At 43.3% G+C, this 17614-nt stretch overlaps 1 protein-coding gene across 4 annotated transcripts in view; it reads left to right on the plus strand.

The window, feature by feature from the left end:
- nckap1 (NCK-associated protein 1) overlaps positions 1–17614 on the plus strand; it is a 32055-nt gene that overhangs the window by 5871 nt on the left and 8570 nt on the right. For 2 of the 4 annotated variants that reach the window (XM_056610253.1, XM_056610255.1), the window contains 19 exons: positions 1839–1949; positions 5386–5478; positions 5596–5652; positions 5785–5927; positions 6616–6706; positions 7357–7494; positions 7740–7788; positions 7998–8154; positions 8469–8525; positions 9267–9363; positions 9570–9676; positions 11072–11204; positions 13747–13828; positions 13943–14001; positions 14296–14441; positions 14894–15026; positions 15145–15264; positions 15473–15612; positions 16037–16168. In XM_056610253.1, coding sequence (XP_056466228.1) covers positions 1839–1949; positions 5386–5478; positions 5596–5652; positions 5785–5927; positions 6616–6706; positions 7357–7494; positions 7740–7788; positions 7998–8154; positions 8469–8525; positions 9267–9363; positions 9570–9676; positions 11072–11204; positions 13747–13828; positions 13943–14001; positions 14296–14441; positions 14894–15026; positions 15145–15264; positions 15473–15612; positions 16037–16168 — 2045 coding nt within the window. The remainder of the gene's footprint in view (positions 1–1838; positions 1950–5385; positions 5479–5595; positions 5653–5784; positions 5928–6615; positions 6707–7356; positions 7495–7739; positions 7789–7997; positions 8155–8468; positions 8526–9266; positions 9364–9569; positions 9677–11071; positions 11205–13746; positions 13829–13942; positions 14002–14295; positions 14442–14893; positions 15027–15144; positions 15265–15472; positions 15613–16036; positions 16169–17614) is intronic. The other 2 variants (XM_056610254.1, XM_056610256.1) reach the window with 1 other exon arrangement.

Consider the following 17614-nt stretch of genomic DNA (forward strand, 5'->3'; position numbering starts at 1 on the left):
GTTAGTATTAGGACACCAATGTAGCATTGTTGTAGGGAAATAGTGATTCCCTGTGCTTTTAAAATACCCTCTAGCTAGAACATGTTCTGTGATTCCTACAGCTGTTGGTTTAAGCTAGTCTAAAAAGCAGACTATTAATTAAGTTAACTCACTTGGCATTAAAAGTCCAATGGATTTGGATTCAAGCGCATTTGTACAGAATGAGAACAACGAAACAAGAAGGGACTTAATTTCCAACCTTTGTTATTGTTGTTGGGCCTACATTTATGCCATTTTCTTCTTGTTTAATATAACGTGATCCTCTTGTCTCCCTGTGATAGCTTATCAGCCCCTGACAATCCCCTGTTTGGTTTAGCATGCTGTGTCCCTGTGTAATGCTTCGGTTTTGTGTTTGGAAGCCAGTTATGAATTGTCCACCATAGGCAGCCACACATTTGCCACATAGGCCTGCCTTTTCCATATTTTTAAGATAATTTTGATAGTTTCTGTTATAACAGGGAGGCCATTCACGCCCCCTTTTGTATCCCTGTTTTGGGTGAGGTGGATTTGGTTCTGTAAAACAAATGCAAAATCCCCCTGATGCATCTTGGTGTTTCCTCCCAAATTTCTTCTGAACTGCAACTTCTAGTTTTCTATTCTTTGATTTACATAGCCCCATTAGCTAGCTAGCATGCATAACTGTTTTGTGGTTTCATGTTGTACGAGTTGGCCTAATGCATCATACAAGCTGAAAACACAGGCTGTGGTTGGATAGATGTTTGGGAGTTGATGTGTTGCTTCATTGGCAGATGAGTGGAAGCATTATATTGTAATGTTGATTTGTAATGTGGCTTTAATTATGTTATCGTTTGACACCATGTGACTCGTTAACATCAGTCTCTTGAGAGTCAAAGTAACCGATACGCATGTTGAATCCTTAGAATTTTTCCTTCACCTCAAAGGTTTGACTTTTTGTGACCATATTTAGGATTATGTGTTAATGCTGGCCACCAATCATGTTTATATTATCCCTTGGTTACGGGACGTGCATGGACTACATCCTCCTTGCCATTCACTACTACTTTACCCATAATGCATGAGTGCCGTGTTTTTTTTTGTCAGCATCAACTTGTGTCCGGCTCACGTAGAGTTCCCCGCGGTAGTGGCAGAGAAACGACACTAACTAGGAGTACTGAACTCCATAACACCTCATAACACATTAATTGATTAACACTCACTTTGTACTTCATTCAAACAGTCTAAGTTTGCTCAATACGATCGTGATATATTATCAGCGAGCGGCTAAATTCTGTCTCTCTCTACCTACTATATGTTGGTGATTTCCTGCCTTTTGTGCAGTGATGCCAAAGTACTGAATAGCTGGGGACTTCAACTTTGTCATTTGTTATTTTTATAGTTTATTTATATTTTTGCATGCGCGTTTGTTTTCCTGTGTTGCATCGACTTGAGTCTGGTGTTTCACCACATTTCAGTATTCCACTTCCCTAAGTTATCTTCTGCTCTTAGGGCAATCGTGAGGATCACTCAGCTCTCACTAAACATACTAAATGTATATTTTGGTCTTAAAACCTCATCTGTTGTGCCCAAGACATTGGAATAGAGATGGACGGCAGAGGTGGCCATTTCCTGATTCCTAAAGTAAAAGTCCTTCTGTAAAAAGTATTTTACCTAGTGTGACCCCTAATAGAAGGACTTTTACTTTCTGAACCTGAATATTCAATCATTGAGAGAGACAGAATGATAGACCTTGCTGATGCCTTGGCTGAAGTGTATTAACGTGTTTTTTTTTTGTTTGTATGGTTTTCCTTTCCTCCTCACCTTTCCTCCATCCTTCCTAGGCATGTGGGGATCCGAAGGCTAAACCATCTTATCTGGTCGATAAGAACCTGGAGTCGGCTGTTAAATTCATTGTCAGGAAGTTCCCTGCTGTGGAAACCAGAAATAATAACGTAAGGACGCCTTTCACATTTTCGTGTGTGTGTGGGTGTAGGTCTTGGTTGGGTGGGGGGGGGGGGGGTGGAGCGGGCTGCTATATGTGTGCTATATGTGTTAGTAGGGCTGAACGATTTGGGCAAATAATCATTGTGCGATTGTTCCTTCTAAACCAATATTGTAAATTCGATTTACTATGCAATTTTTCTATTTAGAGTTATTTATCATCTGTATTATTCACTAAAAACAAAAGCAATAATAGAATACAGTCTACATATGAACTGCTCTTTTCTGTTGGCCAGGCCAAGTGTTATGATGAGATGAATTGATATTAACATATCTTTATCTAACTATTGAATTGTAAAATAAATAAATTACTTATCTGCAGTCTGTAACAAATAGGGATGCACCGATATGAATATTTTGGCCGATGCCCGATATTAATTTTATTAAATTCAAGTGGCCTGTATGCATCGCCTTCACATGGTATTGTAAAGCTGTACATGTCTTAAAGATATTGATGTGGATGGTTCCAACTTATTCTCGTTTTTTACATTTCTCACAGTGCAAATATGTTTTCGAATGAGTTTCTGAAAATGGTGTTTTAAGATGGGACATAGGTAATTATAATTTGTAAGCCCATGTTGCAAATACAACTACCAAATAAACATTAAAAAGTTAATGCATGATGGAGGACTATATGGAAATAGTACAATTCTAGGTCTTCTGGGAATGTTTTTGGTCGCTGTGTCATAATTCAGCTTAATTTTTAATATATTGTTGCTTAAGGCACACTCATTAACGAGAAAATGTCAAACTGGCACTGCATGTTGAAAAGGTTGCTGACCCCTGCTCTGGGGTCTATAGCATATAACCGCGTTGTCTGATTAAAGTTGAATTCATTTTTCACAATTTACCAGCTCTTGTGTTATAGAATAATCACTGTGCCATTTGTTTCAATGGGAATTGCGACGGTCTATACTTTCAACATAAAGTGTACATATTTATAATTCGAAATTCGTCCCAGTATTTATACCACAGATACTATAGGGTCTATAGCATATAACCGCTTTTTCTGATTACAGTTTAATGTAACAGTAAGCTGACAACATCGCTAATTAGCACCGCAACCACACGGAGATAATCGTGTCAACCGGTCAAACAAATTTTCTTTTTGCGATCATTCTGCGCACGCATCCGCCGTGTTGATAAATAAATAATCAAAAAGACTCTGCTGTCAGCGCTGCCTGCATGTTTTAAATAGCTCGGTGGGGCAGCCTGGCCAAATATGTTCGGGATGGCGTGCTGTGTACTGTTTATCCAGTGTCTTTACCAAAGCTGTAAACTCTGCCTCGGTCATCGTGTTGAGGGGCATCTTTCATCACATCGTTTCAGTCATTTTGAGCTTTTGGATCTCGTTCATATGGAGTTATATTCAGGAACATTTCGGTCAGGGATCCCTGCCGGGTGGTATACGGCCTACTTGACACCCTGCTGGTCGGGTGTCTAGTCATGCAAACATCATACTTCGAGGCCATTTGCACAAGATATCAACATCAACAAATCATTGTGTAGTGTGGCAAGTTTTTCATCTACTGCTCTCACACGCATGCCAGTGTTTCCCATTCCAACCCTCTGATTGGTTAGATTGTGTAACATTTTAACGAACACTTTCTTTTTTTTAATCGCAGCCTTTGCGATTTTAAAATTGCTTTCCTTTATATTGCGATGTCGGTTTGAATTTGATTTATCGTTCAGCCCTATGAATTTGTGTAAGCAAATAATTAATATCGACAATGTTTTAGAAATCATTTATTCAAAAAAGAATTGGGTTGGCATTTTTTCGGTCATATGCCACCTGCTGAATTCCAGACAAATTCTCCTTCAATACAATATCTGAATAATTGTCTGTAATTGTCGTCATTGTTATTATTTAAACAATAACCGTTATCTTGGCTCTTAGATTTTGTGTCAACCTGCCATTAAGCTAATCGCAGTGTGTGCGTGTGTGTGCTTGTGTGTATATGCGTGTGCGTGCATGTGTATATGTGTGTATAGCTATGTCAAGCTTACTGCTTTGTTCAGTGCTAAAATTGTCTCTTATGTTGTTTTTATGCTTTGTTTCTGTGTTTGTGTTTTGTTTTGCATGCTAAACTTGGCTTATTCCGGACTTGTGCTTTTTGGTAAGTTTTTTTGTATCAAAGTTCACTTAAATTAATTTTGCAGTACTGTAATTTATTTATCAATATATTGTCATTATAAAGAATTATTTGCTTTGCCATTTTTATTTTGCACTTCTTTCAGCGATTCTTGCTTTCTCTCATCCACTAAATAAATTGCTGATGTGTATGACAGCCAACTGGCTGCCTGGCTAGCTCACTGATTGGCTGGCTGTATAAACCCTGCTGTCTGCACCACATGGTCTGGTGTTCTAGTGTTTCAACTAAAAAGACAGGTCCATTTTGTTTGATTTCCCACTGTCCTTTTTTGCAATTGCTGTATTAGAATTAATTTTTTCTGGGATTAAGTAATTTCAAATGCAAAAACCTATATTTTTCAACCCTAGCACCCTACAATCAAATTGCAAATATATGGCCTACATATGATTGACATAATGTAATGTCTCAAGTCAACAAGCTTGAGCTACATGCAATGTCCAATTTAGACTTCTGATTGGCCCCTTGGGTCGTCTAGACGTCTACATATTAAAAGCTCTTCCTTATTGCCCCTAAATAATATCAAACTTTAGAGCTTGATGCACTCTTCTTGGCTGTCAATGACGAGCTCTTGGACAGGCTGGCTCAAGCTGCCCTATATCAGGTGTGCATGTAGCGCAGCAGTGGTCAGTGAAACAGTTGATGACTCAGATCAAATCAGCACCATTCACATAAAGATTAGATATCATCTAACCAATAAATGGGATTTGTTTGAGCCATCGCTTCCCAACATTTTGAAGTCAGAGAGCTGAGTGGAGTACAGAGCCTCACTTGGTGAATGCAGAGCAGGTGACTGCAGCACAGTTCTGCACACGGTCCTCTGGTGCGTGGTTGGCTCCTGTTCTGGTCCTCTTCTTGGTGTATCCTTACGGACTCTTACCTCTGGGGAAATACATTTCAGGTTTTCCTTTGGGTGGCCAGCTTCCTTCTATCATAATCTTTTTTTGTCTAAATATTTACCCCCGTATATCAGCATTTCTTTTGCTATAACTATGTTCTGACGGAGAACGGCAGATCTTCTCAAACAAAATTCACTGCACCATTTCTGTGATAATTAATGAATAAATTCAAACAGATTCTATTTTTTTCTTTGACAAAATGGTGCAGTGCTTTTTATCTGCCGTTATCTGTCAGAACAACGGCAAAGCGACCGTTGCTTTTCAGGTCATATGTTGCTTCCCCATCAATCAAAATAAAATGTTACTGACGCCTCCCTTTTCTTATGTGGTTTCTACAGCAACAGCTGGCTCAGCTGCAGAAAGAGAAGTCTGAGATCCTCAAAAACCTGGCTCTCTACTATTTCACTTTTGTAGATGTGATGGAGTTTAAGGTAGGAGCAAACTTCCGTTCCCATACAGGGTGTGATGTGACCTGCAAATGGACGAGGACTTCAATGGGAGGGGAAGGGATGAGCCTAGTGATGAAGGCTGCTTTGTTGTCTTTGCAGGACCATGTTTGTGAGCTGTTGAATACCATTGATGCCTGTCAGGTCTTCTTTGATATCGTAAGTTAAATAACCACTGCAAACACTGTCTCTTCATTATAATATCGTGACTTTCCTATCTTGGCCAAATAAAGCCCCAGCTTATCTCATTGTTGTCACTGATGACCAACTTCCCATTTCCTGTTCATGCAGACGGTAAACTTTGACCTGACCAAGAACTACCTGGACCTGGTGGTGACCTACACCAACCTGATGATGCTGCTCTCCCGCATCGAGGAGAGGAAGGCCATCATCGGCCTGTACAACTACGCCCACGAGATGACCCACGGCGCCAGGTAACTGGACACGCACTGATGCTGCTCCTATTGGACAGCCTGAGGCAGGCCCATTCCATCTTAATGAGAGGCGTATGGGAGAGGGAGGAAACTGGTTGAACCAAGAGCCCCTAGGGGATTACTGTGTTAATGTTACTGTTTGAAATGTTGCTGCTATGTGGCTGCTGAGAACCAAGCATAAGAATTTTACTCTTGTGTACTTGACTGTACAACAAGATGTAATAAAATAAATTCTGATTCTGAGGTAATGATTAGTGTGTAGCAGCACTGCTTTCCAGATAAAGTGATTTTGTGGTTACCAATCGAATGAACGGATACTTACTTGCGCTACAGCGAAAGCTAGATTCATGCAGTTATCCATGCAGCAGGGTGTGCCTGTGTGAGTTGATTCATAAAAATGAAATGTTTGTTTTTCCCTTATGTTTAGCCTACGTTTGGAGAAACGCAGATATTTCCTTCCTTTCTATTGGCTTAGTCAATTGCGAGTACCGACACAGCCACCTAATCTGTCAAGCATTCTGACACGTTTGCCTGAAAGGCACTTTATCACAGATGTATGTCATTTCTTTATTTGAGAATTTGAAGGAAGACGCACCTTTTTGATTGACCGTAGGTGTTTAAACTTGACAAATGTATATGCTGTCATCTGTCATGCTTCTCGGTAACCTTGGTAACTCTGTTTCCATAGTGACAGGGAGTACCCCAGGTTGGGCCAAATGATTGTGGATTACGAGAACCCTCTGAAGAAGATGATGGAGGAGTTTGTTCCACATGGAAAGGTAAAAGCTCAGGGCCTTGGGACCCCAGCCCTATCTGTAACGGCAGCCTTGACTGCACTTTGAAATATACAATACCGTTCAAATGTTTTACAATACCGTTCTGTAAGTCCCAGACAATTTCCCGTTTTCCTTGAAAACCCACACAACAGTTTTATACAACAGTTTTCAGATGGGATAACATATTTGCTAAAGGTTTTTTTTATCATCTGTAAGTCTGATATGATTAGCTAAACAATGTACCATTAGGACACAGGAGTGATGGTTGCTGAAAATGGGATTCTGTACACCAATGTAGATGTTCCATTAAAAATCAGCCCTTTCCAGCTACAATAGTAATTTACCACATTAATAATGTCTAGACTGTATTTCTGATTAATTTAATGTTATCGTCATTGAAAAAAAAGAAACAGTGCTTTTGTTAAAAACACTGGCATTTAAAAGGACATTTCTAAGTGACCCCAAACTTTTGAACGGTAGTGTATATACTTACTTATAAGTTGTATTCCATCAATGCATTCAGACAATTACTCATTGATAGAGATTTGTAATTGTAATTATTTTCATCTATTTATCCTAGCTACTATGTGTAATGCTTGAGTCCCATCGATGTCAGTCGAAACAGATTGACCGTGTGCCTCTGTGTCCTGCAGTCGCTGTCCGATGCGCTGATCAGCCTGCAGATGGTCTACCCCAGGAGGAACCTCTCGGCTGACCAGTGGAGGAACGCCCAGCTGCTCTCCCTCATCTCAGCCCCCTCCACCATGCTCAACCCAGCACAGTCCGACACGGTGCGTGGCTGTCACCTCCCCAGTGTGGAGGGTGCACCCTCCTGACCGTATCAGGCCTCTTAAGGCCTAACGACCTACAATAGCTGGGCAATGATTACTTGTTGATGGTTCTGTTCAATTAATAAGCATTGCCTCCCAGTGAATTTTAATACATCCTTGATTTCTAAATTAGCCCACTCCCAAGGTTGTATTTCTTTGTGTGTGTTGGTTTTGTGTGCTTAACTATTCGCTTTGCTCTTTTTTAGATGCCATGTGAATATCTGTCCCTGGATGCAATGGAGAAGTGGATCGTCTGTAAGTATAGTGTGTGTGTGTGTGTTTGTGCGTGGATCCCTCAGTTATTTTATGCAAATGAGTAATGAATAAATAATAATAAATATATGAGACAGTCAGTCTCATATATTTTTGTATCCATAAATCGTATCAACTGAAGTTCATATACAGATCTCCTTGGGAAATTGAATACAATTAATTGGCATGAACCCCCCCCCCCCCCCCCCCAGTCGGTTTCATCCTGTGCCACGCGGTGCTGAGCACGGATGCAGCCGCCCTCTCCCTGTGGAAGCTGGCCCTGCAGAGCTCCACCTGCCTCTGCCTGTTCAGAGACGAGGTCTTCCACATCCACAAGGCCTGCGAGGACCTGTTCGTCAACATCAGAGGGTACGGCCGTGAAGATTGATGGAATTCCTTGTCACAGATCGAATAGATCCATACATAGTTGCGTGTTGAATGCACTGATGAATGGATGGATAACGTTTGGAAACATAAATCCATCCATCACTCGTATCAGTCATCCACATATCATAATGTTGTCTGCACACAGTCCTATGAGATGTATGCTTTCCGCCGCCCACAGCTCTACCCGACTGTATCCTGTTAATGATTCATGGGCGGGTCGGAAGCTAAAGATTTACTTATTCCCTTGTGGGATCATTTTTCATCTAATGCAAATCTCACGTTTGTGTGTGTTTCAGATACAACAAGCGTATCAATGACATCCGGGAGTGTAAGGAACAGGCTCTGTCTCATGCGTAAGTGTTTATCCTCTCTCGTTCTTAACGCTGTTCTTCTCCTTGACAGCCAAAAAAACGAGTGACTTAAACCATATGGTCTCATTATTTGTTAATCTATATTATTTAGTACTGTCATTTTAACGCGTTATTAACGGCGTTAACCCAAACCAATTTTAACGGCGTTAATTTTTTTAGCTCGCGATTAACGCTCTTTTGGCTTAGCAAACGTTTTTTTCCCTGCTGTCTAGCAACAACTAGTCACGTTAGAAAAACAACACTGCGGGTCTCTCTTCTATCCATCTTACCAAATATATTTTATTACTGTCCTTCTCAACACTCTGATCTCACTAAAAGGCTCGCAGCAAGAAATCAAGGGATCTTTAGAATAGAAAAAAAAGTGTGATTAATCGCGAGTTAACTATGTCATTAATGCGATTAATCGCCTGACAGCACTAATATTATTCAATTATTATCATCAAATCTCTAGTTAATATTTCTTGTGTATAGAATCGAAAATTGCTATCCAAGAAATATGGATGTATAGGACTATGAACATAATGTGAATTTTCTTCTGCATTCATGGTCACGTAGGTTAGAATTATGGCTGAACGATATGGCCAATGACATCACATATAGTTGTAAGAGTATTCTCCTTTGGACAGCTCTAAATAAACCGGAGGGTTAATTATGGTTTATAGTATACAATAATTTAATTTATAAAGGTCTAAAGGTAGCTGTGTTTGACCCCCCCCCCCCCAGCGGCTCCATGCACCGAGAGAGACGCAAGTTCCTCAGGTCTGCCCTGAAGGAGCTGGCCACTGTGTTGGCTGATCAACCAGGACTACTAGGACCCAAGGTGATGCCAAAGAACCATCTGGAACATATGTCATGTCCCCTAAACACATACACAACAAGTCAAGGGTCTTTTCATTTTGATCTGTGATTTAAATCCCAACCTAGAATTCAATAATTCAAGGTCTATACATTTTTTAATTTATGTTTTGTAAATGTAAATTCACACCCCAGAATTAAAATGTGTTTGTCTGCATGTGTGTCTGCTAGGCATTATTTGTTTTCATGGCGCTGTCCTTTGCACGAGACGAGATCATCTGGCTGCTGCGTCACGCCGACAACATCCAGAAGAAGAGCACAGACGACTTCATAGACAAGTAGGGGCATGCACACACACCACCGCCATGCTCTCCCACTGACCCAATAAAGCACACACACATGCACCACACCACACACACAGTCCAGTAAGTTGTACTTGACAGATGAGAACAAATGTGCATAAGCTATACATATACACCGTATGTGTATCCGAACTTCCAATGTCTCCGTTAAATGCGCCTCTGAGATCCCCTTTACAGCCAGGTCCTGTGTTTGGGGCAATGTGATCATGCATCGGATTTCGGCCAAAAAGTAGCCAAGATGTACGGACCGGTTTGTGGGCAACGTCCCAGCAGACAGGCCTGCAGAGGGGAGAAGGTGGCACGACAGATGGACACCTGTCAAGATGGCTAGGATTTGTTGTGACTTTAAATGCGCTAATTCCAAAAACTGAAAATAAGTTAATATTTGAAGTTAACCAAAGCAAGCCTTATAACCTTTCCTAGAATTACAAGAGAGACAATTCTGGCATTTATTTATGCAGTCAAATAATGATCTTTGAGTCAGGGATATTAGAACGACAATACAAACAATCATTAGCTGTGTTACATTTAAATGCAAAAGAGAAACAAACAAACAAACCCATTCACCGCTGGAAATCGCAATTTACTATAACATCATCAGGCAAGATCAGACAAAAGGCAGTACAACGCCGTTTGTTCCGTTATAACAATGCTGTAATCGCTTATGGGACCGCAGTAGTTAACGTGCAGGAAACGTGACATGTGAGAGGGAAATTCTAAAGACGAATTCATTAATTTTATGATAAGAGAGCAATATTTTATATCAAATCTGGTCACCGAAGACAAATTAAAATATCAGATGAAAATTGAATGTGTTTTAGTGGAGCCATATCCGATCAGTGTTTCCCACACATTGACGAGACTATGGCGCCCTGCCATAGTCTAATTTCGGCCGCCATAGTCTCTGCGTGCACATGATTTTTGCTCAGACGAAGCTGCATCCCATTAGGCATACCAGGCAATTGCCTGGGGCCCCGGGCCACTACTAGGGGGCACCCTAGAGCCAAAAAAAAAAATCGCTCCATGCCCTCCATACCCCCCCCCCCCCCCCCCCCCCCCCCCGTCAACAATCGCTCCAACCCCCCCCCGTCAACAATCGCTCCACCCCCCCCCCCCCCCCCCCCCCCCCCCCCGTCAACAATCGCTCCAACCCCCCCCCCCCCCCGTCAACAATCGCTCCAAACCCCCCCGCCCCCCATAGTCTCCAAAATGTCTGTGGGAAACACTGTCCGATGTAATGCATGTAAATGCCTGGTGTAAAGGGGTTCTCAATCTCGGATCAGCAGAGCCTGGTTATGCCTGTGCTTTCACAAGATATAGGTGCAGTCTGGCTTCAATCTATAAATGTAATATGTTTGTGTGTCTCCGCAGGCACATAGCAGAGCTGATATTCTACATGGAGGAGCTGCGGGCTCATGTCAGGAAGTACGGGCCGGTGATGCAGCGCTACTACGTCCAGTACCTGTCGGGCTTCGACGCCGTGGTGCTCAACGAACTGGTCCAGGTACAGACACTAGACTCACTCTATGACCTACAGTGATGAGGCCCTGGTCATGTTCTCTACCTCCTCCACCAAGACACTCACTCTATGACCTACAGTAAGGAGGCCCTGGTCATGTTCTCTACCTCCTCCACTAAGACACTCACTCTATGACCTACAGTGATGAGGCCCTGGTCATGTTCTCTACCTCCTCCACTAAGACACTCACTCTATGACCTACAGTGATGAGGCCCTGGTCATGTTCTCTACCTCCTCCACTAAGACACTCACTCTATGACCTACAGTGATGAGGCCCTGGTCATGTTCTCTACCTCCTCCACTAAGACACTCACTCTATGACCTAAAGTGATGAGGCCCTGGTCATGTTCTCTACTCCCTCCACTAAGACACTCACTCTATGACCTACAGTGATGAGGCCCTGGTCATGTTCTCTACCTCCTCCACTAAGACACTCACTCTATGACCTACAGTGATGAGGCCCTGGTCATGTTCTCTACTCCCTCCACTAAGACACTCACTCTATGACCTACAGTGAGGAGGCCCTGGTCATGTTCTCTACCTCCGCCACTAAGACACTCACTCTATGACCTACAGTGATGAGGCCCTGGTCATGTTCTCTACCTCCTCCACTAAGACACTCACTCTATGACCTACAGTGATGAGGCCCTGGTCATGTTCTCTACCTCCTCCACTAAGACACTCACTCTATGACCTACAGTGAGGAGGCCCTGGTCATGTTCTCTACCTCCTCCACTAAGACACTCACTCTATGACCTACAGTGATGAGGCCCTGGTCATGTTCTCTACCTCCTCCACTAAGACACTCACTCTATGACCTACAGTGATGAGGCCCTGGTCATGTTCTCTACTCCCTCCACTAAGACACTCACTCTATGACCTACAGTGATGAGGCCCTGGTCATGTTCTCTACCTCCTCCACTAAGACACTCACTCTATGACCTACAGTGAGGAGGCCCTGGTCATGTTCTCTACCTCCTCCACTAAGACACTCACTCTATGACCTACAGTGATGAGGCCCTGGTCATGTTCTCTACCTCCTCCACTAAGACACTCACTCTATGACCTACAGTGAGGAGGCCCTGGTCATGTTCTCTACCTCCTCCACTAAGACACTCACTCTATGACCTACAGTGATGAGGCCCTGGTCATGTTCTCTACCTCCTCCACTAAGACACTCACTCTATGACCTACAGTGAGGAGGCCCTGGTCATGTTCTCTACCTCCTCCACTAAGACACTCACTCTATGACCTACAGTGATGAGGCCCTGGTCATGTTCTCTACCTCCTCCACTAAGACACTCACTCTATGACCTACAGTGAGGAGGCCCTGGTCATGTTCTCTACCTCCTCCACTAAGACACTCACTCTATGACCTACAGTGATGAGGCCCTGGTCATGTTCTCTACCTCCTCCACTAAGACACTCACTCTATGACCTACAGTGAGGAGGCCCTGGTCATGTTCTCTACCTCCTCCACTAAGACACTCACTCTATGACCTACAGTGATGAGGCCCTGGTCATGTTCTCTACCTCCTCCACTAAGACACTCACTCTATGACCTACAGTGAGGAGGCCCTGGTCATGTTCTCTACCTCCTCCACTAAGACACTCACTCTATGACCTACAGTGATGAGGCCCTGGTCATGTTCTCTACCTCCGCCACTAAGACACTCACTCTATGACCTACAGTGATGAGGCCCTGGTCATGTTCTCTACCTCCTCCACTAAGACACTCACTCTATGACCTACAGTGATGAGGCCCTGGTCATGTTCTCTACCTACTCCACTAAGACACTCACTCTATGACCTACAGTGATGAGGCCCTGGTCATGTTCTCTACCTCCTCCACTAAGGAAATGCAGTACTCTGTATGTTCTTTGTAATGTTCTGTGAGTGGTACTTGCCTCTGGACTCATTTTCGTTAAGAAGGTATGATGACATAGTCCATGTTACCATAGTAACCAACATAAAAAAAAAAAAAAATTGGATTTGGATATTGACGCTACTTTTCCCTAAAGGCCCAAAAAGGGCTTTAAAATCAACCAAAGGGATCTCCCTTACATAATCAGAAGCCTATTTAGGATTGGTTGAGGTGGAAGGGAGGCAGTTTTATTGCTCAATTTCTGCAAACCCTTTCCAGAGGGAGGAAGCCTCAGACAGACTTATGGAGTGAGAGAAATCTAAATTTAGGTTGAATCATGCTAGTCGTCACTATGATTAAATAAAATAAATTGTGGTAATGATGACACCAAAGGGTCTCCTTAGTAATTTCATGGTGTCATGAGATGTCATGAATCACCATCACCATGAAATGCTTAGATGAACCGGTCTGCATCTACCAAATAAACTGTACAGATTACAGATAACAAACTGTAATCTGACAGTTGCCAGATGCTACCGTGCTTCAGCAATGACGGGGCATCAATTCTAGGTGAAACATGTGTATACAGCAGTGTGATGAATTGTATAGGTGTGTCTAACCACCTGTCTCACCGCTCTCACTCTCGCTCTCGCTCTCTCTCAGAACCTGTCTGTATGTCCCGAGGATGAGTCCATCATCATGTCCTCCTTTGTCAACACCATGACCTCCCTCAGCGTCAAGCAAGGTGATTGGTTATTACAGTAGGACATGTGTGTCCTCGCTCTGTATTTAGATGTGAGCCAGAGTAAGGGCAGGAGATTGTTTATTGGATTGTAAAGTGTTTTCTCTTTGTCTGCAGTGGAGGATGGCGATGTGTTTGACTTCCGAGGTATGAGGTTGGACTGGTTCAGATTGCAGGTACGCAAACCTTCATGCCTCCTTTTGTTTTGATTCCCTTCTAATCCAAAAATGTAAACTCTTCATTAGCTTCACTCAACTGTAGAGTAATTATATTATTCTATCTATTATAAATCTATAACATTTATTTGAATCAGAATGAGCACTGTTGAGCATATATTATGAAAAAGATCACAAATGATATTCAATAAAAAAAAAACAGAGGCGGCCATACTAGACACCATCTCCCACGCCTGTGGAATAACAACATGAACCAGTAGATTTTTTTGAAGCGTTGCTGCTGTGCGCCCCCAGGCCTACACCAGCGTGTCCAAGGCCAGCCTGGGCCTGGTGGACCACAAGGAGCTGGGCAAGATGATGAACACCATCATCTTCCACACCAAGATGGTGGACTCCCTGGTGGAGATGCTGGTGGAGACCTCGGACCTCTCCATCTTCTGGTGAGATTCACATCGGACATGTTTTATTTGTTTGATCATTTGGATAACACGAGGATGATTGCTGTGTCGAAGTAGACGATGTCTACATTTGGTTTCTAGATGGCTCCTGTTGGGTAATGCGTAAGTAGGTAATAAAACACAACTAAGGGCTTTATACCGCTGTTAATAACGATGATTAGATATTAGTTACTATCATCGTTATTGTTGTTTAACAAATGAATCTTTGATCATATTATTTTAGCGAGAGAGCATCTGGTCGATGGATCTACTGAACCGCAGTCGTTATGATGGATTTTGAAGCTGTTAAAGGCAGAGGTGTCCCATTGTGGAAAAATGATGCGTACCAAGGGAACACTAATGACTCATCATAATCGAATATTCAACAACACTTGAAAATATTCAATAGTACAGTTTGGCTCTCTTGTGTGATAACTTTTCTCGTGTGTGTGTAGTTTCTACAGCCGGGCGTTTGAGAAGATGTTCCAGCAGTGTCTGGAGCTGCCCTCCCAGAGCAGACACTCCATCTGCTTCCCCCTGCTCTGCACACACTTCATGTCCTGCACACACGAGCTCTGTCCTGAGGAGGTAACATACACACGAAGAGCAACACACGCGCGCACGACACATGCAGTGGATGAACACAGAGCAGCTGGATGCAGGTCGCCCACTCACTCTGCGGTTGTTGTCTCTCTTCCCTGTAAAGCGCCATCACATCGGCGACCGGAGTCTGTCCCTGTGCAACATGTTCCTGGACGAGATGGCCAAGCAGGCCCGCAACCTCATCACCGACATCTGCACCGAGCAGTGCACGCTCAGTGACCAGGTACACACACACACACACACACACACACACACACACACACACACACACACACACACACACACACACACACACACACACACACACACACACACACACACACACACACACACACACACACACACACACACACACACACACACACTTCTACCCGCACTCGCCTCTCATTTATTCTCTGTCTCTCTTTCTCTTTCTCTCCATCTCTCTCCAGCTGCTGCCTAAGCACTGTGCGAAGACCATCAGCCAGGCGGTGAACAAGAAGAGCAAGAAGGCAACGGGGAAGAAGGGCGAGCCGGAGAGAGAGAAGCCCGGCGTGGAGAGCATGAGGAAGAACCGGCTGCTCGTCACCAAGTCAGTCAAACACACACACATTCTGATGGTGTCGTCAACGTCAGACATACACATTCTTAATGATGGTACACACACACACACACACACACACACACACACACACACACACACACACACACACACACACACACACACACACACACACACACACACACACACACACACACACACACACACACACACTCTCTCTGATGTTTTAATCAATGTCATATTTATTGTTCATACAATCCTGTTCTCTATTATCAATAACTTATAATACCAAAATAAATCCTTAAAAGCATCAATAATGTCAAACTTTTGGTCCAAACTTTTGGTCATATAGTAATTAATTTTGTAGATGGTTAAAGTAATGTATTTGTGTATAGTTAGTTTATTGTTATAGTAAAACAGTTTGAGTCATGAAGTCTTGTCCTCTGTCTTCCAGCCTGGATAAGCTCCACACAGCACTGTCTGAGCTCTGCTTCTCCATCAACTATGTACCCAACATGGTGGTGTGGGAACACACCTTCACCCCCAGAGAGTACCTCACTTCCCACCTGGAGATCCGCTTCACCAAGTAAACACACGCCCACCTGACAGCCCACAGCCCCACACACACGGGGAACTGACCCGACGCAGGGGGCGGGGTTTTGTAGTGCGTGGTCGTATTCATTGCTTGTCTAGGGCTGCAGGATATATCGGCTATGTAAGATATATCGATATAATTTCCAAGGGGATACAATATTTGACAATATCATTTATATCGATATATGCGTTAAAATGGTCAGTTTCCGTCTCAAGCGTCTGTGTTTGCCTTGGAGACTGTGTGAGCGCGACCCCTCCCACTCTGTCCTTCCGATCGTGCCGCGTGCAAAGACGCCTCGTTCCCGCCCCCTCACAACACAACAAGCATGGAGGATATCAGTAAAGAAAACGAGATGGCGGCGTGAGACGAAATTTTATTAAAGGGGAGAAACAACGGCTCCATAATATGGAAATGGTTCGGGTTAAAAAAAAAAACAGATGAGCAGTAGCTACAGGTTATCTGTAGAGAGTGTAGCAAAACCGTTCGACAAATCTGTTCCACAATTTACAGCAACGGCACAAAGTGCAGTATGAGGAATGCGTAAAACTCTGTGGCTGTGCTGCTTCATCACCGGCCGCGACAGCTTCTTCTGCCCCGAAACCAGGGCCGGCGTTCGACATAGGCACTTTCTGATGTACTGAGCACCTCAGTGATTTTTGTCTGTGTGTCCGTCTTGTCTTCCGTGAACGCCGTTTTCTTGACCTGCAAACCAAATTTACCCACGGGTATGAATAAAGCAACCTTGAACCTTAAACCTAAGGCGATTGCCTAGGGCGGCAAATGTATTGGGGGTGCCCTCTGGTGGCGCCCTTAATTAATTAATTAAATTATACTAAACAAGCGAAGTGAAACCAAACATGTTCCCAAATGGAACGGAGAAGGGAGGGGGCGGGGGATTAAAGTTAGGGCGCACTGAAACCCTCACCGTAGTACGCAGGACAATGCGACAAAGCCATCTAACCCACTCTATAGAAAATATCGAGATATATATTGTATATCGCCATTCAGCCAAACAATATCGGGATATCATATTTTGCCCATATCGTGCAGCCCTAATATCAGCCTCACTGTTGGCCTATTGAGTTTAGCCCTGTGATAATGCAGGATTCCGAGGTGTAGACTGTTTTAACTTGTACTGAATTGATCAGTGATACACTTTCATTTATTTATTTGAATGTACTTTATTTAAAGTTATGCTGTTTGTGGGACCTTGTAGCTTCAATTAAGCTTCAAAAAAAATAGACCAGACTCGCAAAAATATACTGTGTAGCAGCTTCATTTACTACTGCTGCCGGATTCTGCGGTAGACCTGTCCCGTGTATTTGAGCCGTTACACACGCACTTGCGTCTCCCTCATCAAGTTAACACGACACACATAAAAGCACACCTGCATTCTTAACCTCCCCTTTCGGCCGGCACTCGAATATTGTTTCTTAT

The sequence above is a fragment of the Gadus chalcogrammus genome, chromosome 15, assembly GCF_026213295.1.
Source record: "Gadus chalcogrammus isolate NIFS_2021 chromosome 15, NIFS_Gcha_1.0, whole genome shotgun sequence".
NCBI lineage: Eukaryota > Metazoa > Chordata > Actinopteri > Gadiformes > Gadidae > Gadus > Gadus chalcogrammus.